At 43.3% G+C, this 15,953-nt stretch overlaps 1 protein-coding gene across 1 annotated transcript in view; it reads right to left on the bottom strand.

The window, feature by feature from the left end:
- Positions 1-15,953, bottom strand: part of EGFLAM (EGF like, fibronectin type III and laminin G domains) — a 176,045-nt gene that overhangs the window by 108,057 nt on the left and 52,035 nt on the right. The window contains exons 4-6 of the mRNA XM_024123207.1: positions 15,412-15,438; positions 7,436-7,553; positions 6,010-6,145 (exon numbers count right to left, since the gene is read on the bottom strand). Coding sequence (XP_023978975.1) covers positions 6,010-6,145; positions 7,436-7,553; positions 15,412-15,438 — 281 coding nt within the window. The remainder of the gene's footprint in view (positions 1-6,009; positions 6,146-7,435; positions 7,554-15,411; positions 15,439-15,953) is intronic.

Here is a 15,953-nt window from a genome sequence, read left to right as displayed (position 1 = left end):
CAACAGTGAGAGGCCCGCGTACCGCAAAAAAAAAAAAAAAAAAAAAAAAAAAAAGATGTGAATGTGTGCGTTCGTTTGTCCAATCATGTAAGTTAGTTCATGTGTCTGGCGTACGTTGTCACATGCGTGCATCCTCTACAAGTGGTTGTGCTTTTGTGTACTTAACCGTACAGTACTGTATAGAGACAGTAGTACAGCATCTTTATTTCAAGCCCAGGATGTCCGGAAGCAAGTGTTAAAGCAGCAGTGATATAGCTGGAGCTACTGGACTTTTTAAGGTACTGTACTGTAAGATTAAAAAATGTTTTATTCATTTCTTGTGTTTGTTTTTATGTATTCTTTGTGTGAAAAGCATTATAAACCTATTACAGTACAGTACTATATAGCTGATTGTGTTAGTTGGGTAACTAGGATAACTTTGTTGTACTTACGAACAAATTGGACTTAACAAACGTGCTCTCAGGACGGAACTCATTCATATGTAGGGGACTTAACTGTATAGGTAAGTTAAATGAAAACTATTTTCACCTTTAACCAACCTGATAGATAGCATATATGGAACACAGCACCCCAATGGAAACATTACTGGTAAGGACTATTTGTCCAGGCCTTTGGGTTTTCATCGCCACCATAGTATATATTTTTCACTTATGAGAAAAGCACTTACCCTGGGGAAATTCTTAGGCAGATGGAGGAAAGTTTCTCAGATATTTATAGACAAAATATTTCAAAACATAGGTAGCTATATTTATGCTTGGTTCTTATTTTAATGAACACTAAGATTGCTGCCCACAAAGAAATTTTCAGTATCACTTTAGAAATAAAATATTCTTCCTGGGACTTCCCTGGTGGCGCAGTGGTTAAGAATCTGCCTGCCAATGCAGGGGACACGGGTTCGAGCCCTGGTCCGAAAAGATCCCACATGCCACGGAGCAACTAAGCCCACGTGCCACAACTACAGAGCCTGCGCTCTAGAGCCCGCAAGCCACAACTACTGGGCCCACGTGCCACGACTACTGAAGCCCACGTGCCTGGAGCCCGTGCTCCGCAACAAGAGAAGCCACCACAAGGAGAAGCCCGTGCACCAAAGAGTAGCCCCCAGCTCGCCACAACTAGAGAAAGCCCGCGTGCAGAAATGAAGACCCAACGGCAGGCAAAAAATATATACATATATATTCTTCCTACTTCGAATGCATGGTTTTTCTGTTTTAGAAAAGCAGGAAGAAAAAGTTTTAAAAACATTGCAAAATATGTTACAGCCTGTAAGCTGTGACAAAGTGAGAGAGTGGCATGGACATATATACACTACCAAACGTAAAATAGCTAGCTAGTGTTAAGCAGCCGCACGGCACAGGGAGATCAGCTCGGCACAGGGAGATCAGCTCGGTGCTTTGTGACCACCTAGAGGGGTGGGATAGGGAGGGTGGGAGGGAGGGAGACGCATAAAGATGTTAAAAAAAAAAAAAGAATTTGCTTCTTCAAATCTTTTCTACACTGATTAAAAATTTTAAATCTACTGTAAATAAGCAAGCTGATAAATAGTCCCCAGGCCAACTTTGGGAGACATTATGAACATTACTCTCATCCTGCCTGAGCCAGAGACCAAGTCTCCTCTCTGATACAATCACTGAGAGCACTCTTTCAAGGTCCTCACCCTGTGGGCATCCTCCATTTTACAGGAGGCAGAAGCTGGATGAAGAACAAAAACTTGCTTGGTCCTAAGCCCATGACCTAAGACAGCATCCCAAACACATAGAATGTCCACCCAGAATATGAACAAAACTAGCAAGTAAGCAGTCAGTACCGCATACCCTGGTCTAGTGTAATTTTTCAGGTTAATCTCTTATTAGCCAGTGACATATTTCCTTAAAAGTTTTTTGAGACTATTTCCCAACAATGCCTTGGACATCATTATCCTCACAGAATAAGGGCAACGGATGAATAAGCACCTACCAAGACAGAGGACTGGAACCTAATCCTCCAGTAACAGAACTCAGACAAGAACTTCACATTCAGATGGGTGAAATCTCAGGATAACTTCTGGCAGTACCCTGATTTCTACAATTTCCTAGTCTTGGCCTGTCAAAGGCCTGCCTCTGGGATAGGAAAAGACACTTTTGGCTCACCCAGAGACCTGTCACAGTTGTTTGTGTCAACAGTAGGTATCCGGGCAAAAAGCATTCAATGTTAAACATTAAACAGATCTCCCTGGGAAAAATGGATAACTGTAGGCCCCCAAAGCTTTTCACACTAACTGCAGTTTCTGATTTAGAGCCCAGGAAAGCTCTCTTTAAACACATATCCTCAGGCTCTCAACTGAAATGGGATAGACTCTGAGATGTTTACAAACGAATGTGGGATTTATTTTGCAGCCAAACATTAAATGCCACAACAAGCTGCAAGAGCTTTACTTCTGGAATAACAGCAAACAGCAGCCTAAGATGAGGCTTTCCATTTCCTCAGCCAGCAGAGCTCCAAGCAGGCTGAGTCCAGCATTCCATGAAGGCGGATCACAGACATGAAGGGGACATGGGGTTTTGTAGAAAGAGCGCTGGGCTGCAAGTCGAGAGAGTTCAGTTCTAATTTTAATTTTGTCCCTAACCAGTCATTTTACCTTGGCAAAGCAACTTAAGCAATTGAGTCCCAATTTCTTTCTTTGTAAAGGGGCAATAGTGGTAGGGCGGGAAGGAAATAAACAGATATTGAATGTCTACTATGTATAAACACTTTATGAAGACTATGAGTGACAGCCCTGCTATGAGGGTCACATTAACTTGATGTTACAGATGAGGAAATGGAGGTTCTGAGATTAAATAACGTGACCGAGGTTACATATTCTGGAAGAGATAGCAGAAGCAGAATTCCTAGTATAGGGGCTGGAACCAAGATCTGGCTTTCCTTATTCTACCATGTTCCACTTGGAACACGGAGATATCCAAGAGTTCTAAATATGAAGACATCTGCAATGTCTCCAGGACATTGTAGAGGTATATTTGTTAAGATAAACAGATACAAAAAATATTTAACAGTTTGTTAAAATGGTATATACTTTAAAAATATTTCTACATAAGAATTTGGGGTCTGAGCCCCTCAAATGTTAGAGGTTTAAATGTTAAGATGTATTTTTGTTGGAGAAGAATTAAAATTGTTAGATGTAGGTACATAGCACCCATATATACCTTACAGGTGTATAGGGTTTTTGCTTTTTTGCTTGTTTCCTTTTCCTTAGCTTGGTTTTTGACATGTACATGTCAAAAGAGCTTTGTAGAAAGCTCTTTCTCATATGTGATTTCACTTGATCCTCCTAATGAGGACACGCTATAAGGCTGGAAGAAGTTATCACCCATATTTTGCATTGTAAGGACTTTGTAGTCAATGCCTCTGGGGCCTGTGTCACCTCCCCTTCTCCCAGTTCTGACTTCAGCTGCGGCTGTCATGTGGAGAGTTTCACGTGAGCCCAACTTGCCTCGCAAGGCCGGCATCGAACCTCAAGCACATGCTGTGCTCACATCACTCCTCCTTCTTCCCTGGACCTGCCTCCTTAATCCAAGGGCCAGCAGAGCCTGGAAGGGTGGGAAGTTGTACCCCTGGGGGAAACATTCAATCAACAAAAAGAGGACAGAAGCCGGCGGGTAAATGGCTCTTGTCTTTTTGATAGGCAAATTAGAGAGGAATTCTGTGTGCTCCAGAGCGATCTCGATAGAATTAAGCCCCTACAGAGGCCCCCATTGCCTGCAGAAGTGACTTCTGTAACACACAGTCATATGTCCTCCATCCCTCTCCCAACCTTCTCATTCCTGCTTCCAAATAAAATAAACTACTTGCCCCCAAGTCCTTGTAAAATGCTCTCCTTTGGGGGACCCTAAACTATGTGAGGCACTGAGACTACGGAGGCGAAGTGACTTGCACAGCGCCCCCTGCTGGTAGTAGAGGAAGCAGCAAGCACTCCCTTCCAGTTCTGGCTCTAAATCCATCCCATTTTCTACTTTCAGTTGTACACACAGGTTAAGAAACTGCAATTTCCACCTTTTACCAATATGCCAGACTGAAGTTTAAAAAAGAAATACATGTTTTACCAAAATTAATGATTCACTTTGTTATAAAGCAGAAACTAACACACTACTATAAAGCAATTATACTCCAATAAAAATGTTAAAAAAAAAAAAAGTAAATGATAACCATTATCTTCGCTGAGGGTTACACAGATGACCTGCTGGGCTACTATGAAAAACGTTGCCCAGTTTTCAAAATTTTAAAGTATTACATTTTGCTTTGCTGATGTTAGACAAGTAAATTAGAAATGTTAAGTTTCACTCCAAGTTTTACAGATGAGAAAGCTGAAGTTTTAGGACTTTCCACTGTTGCAGTTTAACTACTCTTGGAACCAGGCTTAGAATCTTTTCTGCTCCAGGCACATTCCGGGCTTTGCCTACCAAATCTGTTCAACAACAGGATTGTAGATTATCCTCACTGAAGGGCATTGGTCTGGAGCTTGGCTGGGGGCATCATTTATTTATTTTTTTAATTTTCCCAGCATCTGTTCCTCCCTTTTCCATTAATTGCACAACTTCGCTTTGAGGAACCAACTCTCTTGAACTCTCAATCCGTGTACTTCAGGCCTGAATGACCCACCAGTATTTAGTTCCAGAGCTCAGAATATGACGAGTATCTGCCCAATCAGTGTACTCTTCTCCTTGGCCGCAGTGATTGGTTCAGCGAATGAAGAGGGACCAGAGCCTGGCCAGCTAGAATGAATACTGAGACTCTACTGGGTCCACTGAGAAGGAGCCACTCTTTTCCAGTGGGGAGCTGAGCTAGTAGACAGCAAGCCTTCAGTGCCTGGTGGCCATCTTGCCACCATACTGGAAGAGCCTGGAACTAAAGCCAATAAAGGGGAGAGCATAGCACAGAGATGGATGGAGATAGACTGCTGATGTGATACGGAACTAGCCTTCCCCAAATTTAGAGTTGTCACAGGACTTGACACTCATAGGGGCCAATACATTATGGTCTCATCTTCTTTCAAGATTCTGCCAGTTGCAATTCAATAAGTCCTGCCTGAAACGAGCTCTGTACTCAAGCATTAAAGAGACTCAGTGCAGTACTTCTCTGAAGAAACAAATATCTGTTTTCTACTACCCAAAAATAGGCTAGGAAGTCAAGAAACAGAAGCAGAGCTAATCAAATCATGGCAGAATCCTCTGCCCCAGCTTCAGAGAGCCTAAGGAATGAGGTGCTGAGCAAGACTCTTTATGAATCCATGAAGCAACTGGCCTCAGACAAACCCAATCACCTTTAATGTAGAGAACAACATTGTTTCATCAGCTAGGTGCTTCAATTCAAAATTCAACTGCAACTAGAGTTCAGAGGAAGAGCCCTAGATGGGGAATTTGCTCATTGATTGGGTGGGTGTTTTTTCGGTTTTGTTCTTGCTTAAAATTACATAGCAGCATTGAGAATCCACGTTTTTACATCTGTAAGTTCTTAGAAGAACTTCTAATCACTCTTCTACCTCTGATAAGCTGAATACGAGAGCTGGAGAGGTAGACAAGAGAAAAAAAGCTGAAACCAAACCCAGAAACTTGCCCCACGGCAATATGGATGCAAAGGCAACAATGCATTGCACCTGTTTTTAAAGGTTTTTTTTCCTCTCCCTCGAGAAAAGTCACCATCAAATATATACTTCAGACATAATGTTTCAAAGCCAGGGAGGCAAGTTTTGAGCTTGAAACGCAGGCAGGCTGGCAGCGATCCCTCGGGAGTTTTCAGAGCCTAGGACAGTCTGATTGTGGCGGGGAAGTGGGGAAGAGGTCAGGTGGGCACAGACAGGTTAACCAGATGACCCACCATCAAAGAGGGCTGGGGACAGGTGCTGCCTCAAGTCAGAGTATAAATATAGGCCTCCAAGCCTTTGTCGTCTCTTCAATTCCCAGGCAATGGAGTCTTCTATCGTGTTTGGAATGACTGAGGTCGGTACATTTGGCTTCTGAATGTGACCCACTAACTTACCTGATGAATTCCACAGAATAGTACTGAATAGGGGAGCTTCCTTCACTCTCTCCGGGTTTCCAAGATAGGGCCACCTCGGAATCAGAAACCACAGTGACGTGCAGCTGCTGAGGTGCTGCTGGAAGCAGGCAGGAATCTAGGCAGGACAGCGAACAACTAGAGTTGGCTGTGGTCTTTGCTGCTGGAGAGGTTTCATGTATAAAAAAACGTGTGCTTTCTACAGCCGAAACATCTCTGCTCAGAACTTGCCTCACACTCCAAACCAAATAAACACACACGCACAAAATCACAACTGGATTCTCAAGTGGATTCATGTAAGGTTTGTCAATGAGAGCTGGTCTTCCCTTCTCCTCAAGCACCCCAGGCTGGAAATCCAACTAAATTATGTTCAGACTATTGACCCCAGGACACACAATGACGTGTACCCTTTAGAACCTCTGTTAGCATGTCGGAATTGATGTTTACCTACAAGGAAAATTAAACGCTTAGCGTTACTGTCACTTACTTTCAATTCTTTTGGGTATCCCTTCCTGCCCCTTATCATCAGAATACATACCAATGGTAGGACATTTGGAAAAAGCCTCATGGGTAAAGATGTTGGATGATCCTATCACCCCAAGGTAACTGCTGTTACTATTTTCATATCTAGACTTTCACATTTCCCAGCCTTTCTTTATTGCTTGGGCCAGAAATATTTTTTCTGCCTTCTCTTCCTAGCAAAAAACCCTATGCAGGTTTCAAAAACCGGGCCAAAGATATGGTTCTTTCTGAAACCCTCCCTGAGCCTTGGGGTGGGGAACGTGCTCTTTCTGAGAGCTTCCAGAGCCAGCTGGGCAGACCTCGGATGCACTGGACCTACTTGCCTACCATGTGCCTCTCCCTCCACAAGGAGCTCCTATGAGCAACGATGTCTTCAAGCCACTTTTGTCCCCCAGTGTCCAGTGCGGACCACCTCCACTGGACCTACTTGCCTACCATGTGCCTCTCCCTCCACAAGGAGCTCCTATGAGCAACGATGTGAGCCTCAATGAGCCTTTGTCGGATTCCCCTGGCCTATAAGATCTCTTCTCCCACTCCCCTTCCTTGCCTTCTTAACTCCCACTTACTTAATTCCCACTTAGCAATCATGTCCTCAGGGAATCCTTATCGCACCCCTATATCGGATCTTACAACGGAAGATCTTACAGCACTATGGGAAGCACTTCTCACTATCCGCGGCCACACGTTAATTAGATAATGTCTTGATCCACGCCACTCAGTTCTGAGAGGGCAGGGGCTGTGCCTGTTTTTGTTCACCACTGAATTCCCAGAGCCTAGCATAGCACAGTGCCTGGTACATAGTAGGTCCTCACTGATATAGTGAATGAAGGAATGAATGAATAGCACCCATCACTTTCTTATCATTAATGAATTGAACGCATTTTACCTTGGAGCAAAGTGGTAATGTGCCGAGGAGAGCTAAGCCGCCCTTTGCCAGTCTGGCTGTAAGCTGCCACGCTTACTCGGTATTCAGTGCCTGGTTTCAAATCTCCGATCACTTCCTCCTGTCAATGACCAAACAGGAAATGTGTCAATGATCAGAAGTTCTTTTGAGGCAAACCAGACAATCTCATGAGGGTTGCATCTTGAGGCCCCTGTGCAATTTGCTTGGGAGATTGTTTTGCTTTCTCTAGGATTGGCCAAGTTTTTTAATTTGCAAAGATTAAAACACCATGACCTATTTCCCAAGACTAATGAATTATCCTTTATTGGAATCAATACACTGTTGTAGAACTGGGACCCATTCACCCTATCAGATGTTGCTCATAAGATCTGAGTTCTTCAGTGAGAGTACTAGGCTGCTGGAATTCAGGTAACGATCTTTTCCAGCGTTAGAATCACTCAGTTCTTTCTTTCCATTTGCATATCACAGATGCTCAGGGACTAGCCACAACAGCAAATTGAGGTCTTGATTTATATCCACAAAGTAGGGACTCAAACTTTGGTTCTCAAATTTTAAACTGCATCAGAATCACCAGGAGGGCTTCTTAAAACAAAATGCTAAGCCTGGCCCACAAAGTTTCTGATTCAGTAAATCTGGGAAGGGGGTCTGAAAATTTGCATTCCTAAAAAGCTCCCAAGTGATGCTGTTGGTGGTTCATCAACGCTCACATTGAGAACCACTAGGACTGATGATGGATGTGTGTGTGAACTTCACCTGCACAAACAGCCTTGACCAAAAAGTCCCAGCTGAAGATGACTTGCTCCATCTTGAGACTAGAGTACCAAATAGTAAGTGGGAGCCTGGTGCCACTGGTCCCAGTACACTGTAGTGGAAAGGATACTGACTTTGGAATCAATCAGTCCTGGGCTTGAATTCTGACTCTGCCACTTATTGCTAGCTATGGCTTTGATATTAAATTCCCTGAGCCTTAGTTTCTTCCTCTGTAAAATGGGGATGATGTATAACTATCTTGCATAGTTACAATATTTGGGATAATGTATGTAAAGTAGCTGGTACCAAGGATGTCCTCAAGAAACAGGATTGTAATGATTATTGTCTTAGGCATGTGAAACCCTTCTTTTTCTCCACTTACCTAGGTTCCACCTTCTCTGAGGCCAAAATCTTCCCCTTGACAGCTGAGCACACAGAACTGATATTACCCTACCAAGTGTTGTGCCACTAAATTAGCACTTATACATATTAAAAGTTATTACTATTTCTCCCATGGAATCGCAAGCCACTTGAGAGCAGGTATCCTGTCTTATATTTCTTCACAACATCCTCTGCAAATGATTAAACATTCATTGTTTAAGAAGAACTAATCAACTGATAGACAAAAACTTTTTAAAAGATTCAACAAATAGTTACTGAATACTTACTACAATAGTTCTTAACCCTGAAAGCACGGTAGAATCACTCGAAGATCTAAAAAACAATACCAGTGCTAGATTCCACTCCAGACCACTTAAATCAGAACCTCTGGCGGGGGGCAGAGCCTGGGTGTCAGTTTGTTTAAAGTTCTCCAGGTGACGCTAATATGGGCAGCCAGGTTTGTGAACCACTGGCCTAGGGCTTGGTTCACCTCCTGGCCTCTGAACTCCATCTGTCTCCCCTCCTCTCTTTCTCCTGTATCTCCAACCTCTCCCTTATCTACCTGATGCTTCCCTAACTATTTACTGTGCTCAAGTCACTCTTATCTTAGACAATCAATTATTCCCCACCGTGCATGTGCCCCTGTCTCCTCTCCAGAGATGCAACCTTCTTAAAGAAGTTGTCTCTACCTTCTCGCCTCCTATTCACTCCTCAGCTTGCTCCCGTCTGCCCTCTCCTCACTGCAAACAACTGAGATGTTCCTACCAAAGTCACCACAACAGCTCTGCAGTCAACCCAGTGGGAATGTCTCCATCTTTACCTGACTATTTGCAGCTTTCAATACTGTTGTCTACCCTTGCTTCTGAAATCTCTTGGTTTCCGTGGAAACTGTGACTGCTCCTCCATGTCTCCTTCTACTTCTCTTGTTGCTCCTTCCAAGTGTCCCCCACCCACTCCCCATTCTCTGCTGGCCCCTTAGGTGTTGGTCTTTCCCAGAAGTTCACCCCTCACCATCTCCTCTCACTCTGTAGCCTTGCTTAGGTGAGCTCATCTACCACTCCCTTAGCTTCTAGCACCTTTGAATGACATCTCCCACCATCTCCAGCTCTAACTTGCCTCTTGATCTCCAGACATGGGTTTGTGACTGCCTCTTGAACTTCTCTACCCAGCAACTACCATGCAACTCAAGTTTGACATAACCAAAGCTCAACTAATCATCCCTCCTCTGACTACCAAAAACAAAACGAAGAATTGCTTCACCCTTTGTGTTCTCTCTCTCATTACCTAAACCAGAAATTCTCAACACTTTCCTCTCTATGTTCACCACCCCTCCTCCCTAACCACCATTCAATCAGTTACCAATACTCTTTTGTATCACTTGAATCTGTTTATGTCATTTTATCCTCACAGTCATTTAAAGTCCAAGTCCTCATAATGATGACAATGGCTCTGACTCTCCCGGCCACCAATACTTCCTGCACATCCAATCTGTACTCCACACTGCTAAGTTATTTTCCTAAACCCAAATCTGAGCATGTCACTTCCACTTACAATAGCATCTTTGCGTCCCCCTGTTTATCCTTCCAGCATCATCTCATGCCACCTCCCTTCCTTACATTCTACATTCCAGTCATACTTAAGAACTTGGCAGGGTTCACATTTATGCCATTTAATTCCTTGCCTCTGGGCCTTTGAACTGGCTGCTCCCTCTCCATGAAATGTCCTTCTCCCTGCTCCTGCCTGGCTCACCCCTGCTCATCCTTCATGACTCAGTTCAGCTAAGACATTACCTCATTTCTCTGACCCCCTAGCCCCCAGGCTGGTTAGGCGTCCCTCCTCTATGCTTCCCTGGCGTCCTTGGTGTACCTCAATCGTAGCAACACTCTCCTTATACTGTAATTGTCTGTTTACTGGTCACCTTCTCCCCACCCGCTTGAGGGCAGGAAGCAAGTTCTTATTCCTCTGGCACCCCAAAGCTTAGCATTATCTGACATGTAGCAAATGCTCAAACAGTGCTTTTTGATGAATGAATACATGAACTACTGAGTGAATGAAAAAAATCAAACCAAGATGTAGGATATAAACAGATTACCTCATCAAGAACCAACTTCTCCTACTGACCCCTCCAACTTGATTAACAGCATCTGTATCTCTGCCCCAGACCCCGGGTTAGTAACTCCAGAGACAAGGCTGACTGCCTCTTACCCACCTGCCCCCAGCCACCTCCACATGCCTTTCAGACCTGTTCCCTTCTTCCGCTTCCCTTGAATCCTTAATTGGGCCATTTCAACAGCCTCCAAGAGAGTGTCTGTCTCCAATCTTCCCTTCCTTCTCTCTCCCCCTGACTGTGTCCTACATATAACTGCACACGGGGTCTTTGCTGAACATATGGTCCTGCTTTCACAGCTCCCTGTCCCCCATCCTCACCCCTGCTCTAATTCTCTGCATCTGTGCATGCTAGTTCCACCATCTGTCTCCTGGTTTCATTTCAAGTTGGGTGGTTAGGAGGCTGGGTGCCCCAGGTGTATACAAGACTCCTGTCTCCCTCCTCTCCCAACTGCCACTCCCAGGCTTTTCCCAGGGAAGCGAATCACACTTTCAAACCAACCCAATGCTCTCACAGCTTTGCTGTAGAATCCCTTCCTCCTGTGACGTCATTACACTGTTTGAAGTACAGGCGTAGTGATGTGGTCTCATAGATTATTGTAGATATTAGCTATGCACCAATACCAAATACAGCTACCATTAGTCACCATTTATTGAGTGTTTTCTCTGTTCCAGGAACATATATAGCCTGATCCTTCCATCAGGCCTATGAGGTAGGTATCACTCGTATTTTCACTTCCAGAGGAGAAAACTGAATCTCTGAAAAGTGAATGATTTGCTCAAGGCTGTATATTTATTAAGTGGCAAATTGGGGATTTGAATCCTGCTTTGTTTGACTCCAGGGACCAAGTTCTAATTGGATAATACATGAATGAAAAATATTAAATAATATTTAAATCAAAAATTCTTATCATAAACACTGAAGACCAGATAATTATTTTATCTATAAACATGGAAATTTATGTATCTGCAATTTAAAAGTGATCACTGAAAACCAAGGGAAACTACACTTGTAGAAGTTCTTAATGTGGATTAAAAAACAACTAATCTTTTTGTTTGAAGATCAGTGCTACCTTTAGCCCAGGTATATTCTGAGAGGTGGAGGGTCACCCTCCCAGAAGCTAACTATTTCCAGTCTTTTCTGGTGTCTTTTCCTGAGCTGACAGGCTGGTAGATTAGCATAAGAGAGCACGGGTCAGGGGGACTGAATAGTTGGGGTCATAAAAAGAGGGGTTGGATTCAATGATTTAACTGTCACTTCTTCCTCCAATATCTCTCCTTCCAAATGGAATCCCTCAGAACAATGTGACTTGTGATAACCCTTGAATTTTTTAGTAAAATGCTGCACAATTCCACAAGTCTCTCTATTTCTGTCCTTAAATGTCTTATGGCCCTTACTTCAGCCTTCATCAAACTAGATAAGATGTTAAATATACCCTTTTCAAAGTAGAAAAAGAAAGTGTTTTTTTTTAACCTTGTGGAAGTTGGAAAATGAGTCAAAATATTTATCTCTCTTGGACCTATTTCTGCACAAGATGGTGAGAAACAAAGTCAGAGAAATTGCTTTCTTGGGGTAGAAGCCAGAGTGAATTCCACAGTCTCCTCTGGCCCCTTCCATACTTTTTTTGGGGGGCGGGGAGCAAAGTTGGGTGCATTGCTGCAAAATAACCCTACTTTATGTCCCTTTCTGAAATACAAAACCCCTTCCAAAGGTTGCCTCCTTTGTCTTTTAACACCACCAGTGGCTGTCATGTGATCAGAAAATTTATATTTGTAGAAGATAAAAGCAAGGCTAGTTAGTTAGTTCACTGAGCCCAGGAAGAAAGCTCCAACAACTTTACAACCAAGTGAGCTACTCCCCAGGACACTTGCCTCCCTCACAGACTACCAGAAGCAACAAACTTTTATCTTATGATTGTATAATCATAATTTAATCATAACTTATACTCCATTTTGGAATTTATAAAATCCTTGTGTACCAGTGCCACATTTAATTCTCACAACAGCTCTGAGATGTCAGTCTTATCCTCCTCACTTTATAGATGATGAAACTGGACCCAGAAAGTTTATATAACTACAGTCTGGGCGGGGCAAGAATGGGTCTGGTTTCACTGATAAAATGCACGACTTAATATGCTTCCGATTGCCTGACTCAAGACGGAGTACATCTAATCCTCAGGCTAGCACCTTGTTTTTCAGATGTCCAACTGCCTTTTCCATGTCTACTGCACCAGATCTATTCCCTCCATTCACAGTCTGTGATAGGAATGACTCTCTGCCCCTAGTATCCATTCTCTCCTTCCTTGTAATAGAACCCCTGTACATTTCAGCTGGACCATGGCCACTCAAAGACTACATTTCCCAGCCTCCCTTGCATCTAGATGTGACCATGTGACTAAATTCTGTCCAATAGGATGTGAGCAAAAACGCTGAGGGCAATTTCTGAATTATCCCTTCAATAGTAAGTGATATGTTCCCTTTCCCCTTTTCCTCATCTTTTGGCTAGAATGTGGATGAGGCAGTAAGCTATTTTGGATGATGGGGAGGCAGGCCAGAGGGGTTGGCAAAGCAATGAGATGGAAGAATCCTGGCACAAGGAAGCCACCAGAAGAGCCCTAAACTGGTTATATCCAGACCATTACATGACAGAACAAGAATGCACATCTTGTCAGGATCACTGTTATTTGGGGTTTGGGGACTGCTAAACTTTCATTCTAATTCATGCTAGACCCAATGTTCAAAAACAACCTGGATAGCTATGTAAGAGGAGCCCTGAAAAGATGGGACTATTCTTAACTGAATCCCTGTTCACTTTGCAATGATGAAACCGTGTTGAATGGCTCTGAACTTAAATCTCTGACCTTGAATCAAACCTCACCTTTACCCGCTTCCATGCTGCACTTTTCTCCTACTGCTGGAAACCCAGGTGGTTTGTTTCCAGAAATGAAGCTGTATGTTGTCTTGTTCACTAGTCTGGACAAGTAGCCCCTACACCGGGAGGGCATCCAGTGAGCACAGCTAAGAGGAGGCATGAAGTGGGACAGCACTGGACTAGGAGCCAGGAGACCCAGACTCTAGAGCCAAAGAGCTGTGTGGTTTTGGGGATGCCACTTAACTTCTCTGGGCCAAAGTTTCAACATGGAAATTCTACAATTCTTCTAAAATAACCTTCACTGGTAGCTAATAACCTTGGATTCAACTTCACAGTTGACTCTATAAGTTAAGTCTGTGCCTCGGCTGCCTTAGTAGAAGTTAAGAATATTTAGCATCATTGGATGGAAGGCACAGGGAAACAGAAAAGGGTTATCTTCCAAACAGCCTTCTTCCAAAGGTCCAGAGGAAGGCTGTGCAGGCCAGAGTGGAGGAATTTCCATGCCCTGAGTGGTCACAGAAACATAGAGTATTTTCTAGGGTTTTGCAAGAGGGGCAGCATTGGGGCTGGACAAATCTTCCTCATATGGATCTACCCTGCATATTGCAGGAGAGTCAGTATCCCTGAAGCTTGTTCACTAGAACGCCCACACCTACTTCCATATGCCCACAGGGAACAAAGCATCCCCCAGTTGGCAACCATTACTAATTGGCCTCTTCATTTTATAGTCAAAGAGAGGTTCAAGGGGGTTCAGTGACCTTGCCCACAGTTATTACCCTTGCTCTAGTGACAGAGCTGGGACTAGATGCAAGTCTCATGATTCCTGTCTGCTTTATCCCTTAACCCTGGATAAGACCCAAATAGAATCTGGGTCAGCCAGACCAGTGGACTCCAAAGCAGGGCGGTGGTGCATCCCCCTGAGAGAGCAAGACAATCTACTGAGATGTTGGAAGAAAACATATGAACTTTCTACTTCTATTTTATCTCCTCCTTTAAAATGCTGTGGGATTTTATAATGTACACAATATATATGTAGAGTAGCAGATGTATAATTTACAAATACATACATATACATATATTGGTATAGGTTCAAATATTCTTTAACTGATGGTATGCATGATCAAAAAGTATTGAAGACCACCAGTTTAAGCATCCATTTCTATTTCTAACTCTAAAAACATCACCAAATTGTCCTGATTTGTTTTACTACTTATTTTTCCGGGATGAAACCTGCTGGTTGTTCTTCTAAGCAAAGGTTAAGCGTCAAATGCTAATCAAATCAGAAGCCTTTATATAGGCAGACTATCAAAAAGTGCATGAGAATTCCACATAATCCACCAGGTTATTTTGGTTATTTTGATTCTTCAGTTGAATCGGACTAACCATTTGTCAGCCCAATCCTCTGTTCGGCGTTCTTCCAGAAAGTCAATCAACCAGGTTTAGGTGACCCGGTTTTGTCTCACTGAGAAGGTCTAGGATCGTTAGAGGCAGCGAGGAAAGAAGAAGGGAAAGGGGGTGGAGGAGCTCCCCTCACAGTGGGGCTCGCTACTTGAAATATTTTCTCTCCTTTTCAATCTTTTTCACCTTGTCTTGGAACAGAACTTAAATTACTTCAACCTTTAAAAACGTTGCTCTTAACCTTACTCTACCATGTGAGATAAAACAGTTTCTTTCTAAATGATTAAAAATTCACCGGGTATGCTCCGCGACTGCTGCTTCCACTAGAACCAAGCACTCTCCGTGGGCCTTAATCAGCAAGGGAGATGCAGAAAAATCAACATTTTGATGAAAAGAGATCCCCTGAATCCAGGGTTGGGGCAAGGGTTTAACTTTTTGAAAGCATACTTACAAAAATCATCTGATGATCCAATCGTCCCTGGAGAGGAGAAAAAAACAAAACAATATGAAAAGGAAAGGAAAGCTTGCAGGAACTAAAATGAACTCGTAGAGTAGCTGCCCTTCCACCACGGACAGCCAAGGGCAGCAAACACACACCTTGGCGATGTGATTTCTCTTGAACACTCACTCAGTTCTTATTCTGTGCCGCATGTGGTGCTGAGGGTTCTACGACAATGACCTTGTTTAATGCCCACAACATTAAAAGCTGCTGTTCTTGGGCAGCTTTTGGTCTTATTGGGAGAACCACATTTACACTGATAAAACAATTAGAGAGCAACATGAGACCAGATGTCATTTACATGCAACTTACTAGACAGATTGAGGTATGCTACAGGATGATGTGATGGAGTACAGAGGTTCCCCCAAACTTTCTCTGTTCATGGCACCATTAGTATCGCAGTATTATTTTTACAGCACCTCTAATCCAGAAAAAATCCTTAACGGTTCCAGTTATTCAATAGTTATACCCAAAAGATTTGGTAGTAGTAGTTT

Source organism: Physeter macrocephalus, chromosome 8, assembly GCF_002837175.3.
Source record: "Physeter macrocephalus isolate SW-GA chromosome 8, ASM283717v5, whole genome shotgun sequence".
NCBI classification, from domain to species: Eukaryota; Metazoa; Chordata; class Mammalia; order Artiodactyla; family Physeteridae; genus Physeter; species Physeter macrocephalus.
The sequence above is the reverse complement of the archived record's forward strand: the minus strand, read 5'-3'. Positions and strand labels throughout refer to the sequence as shown.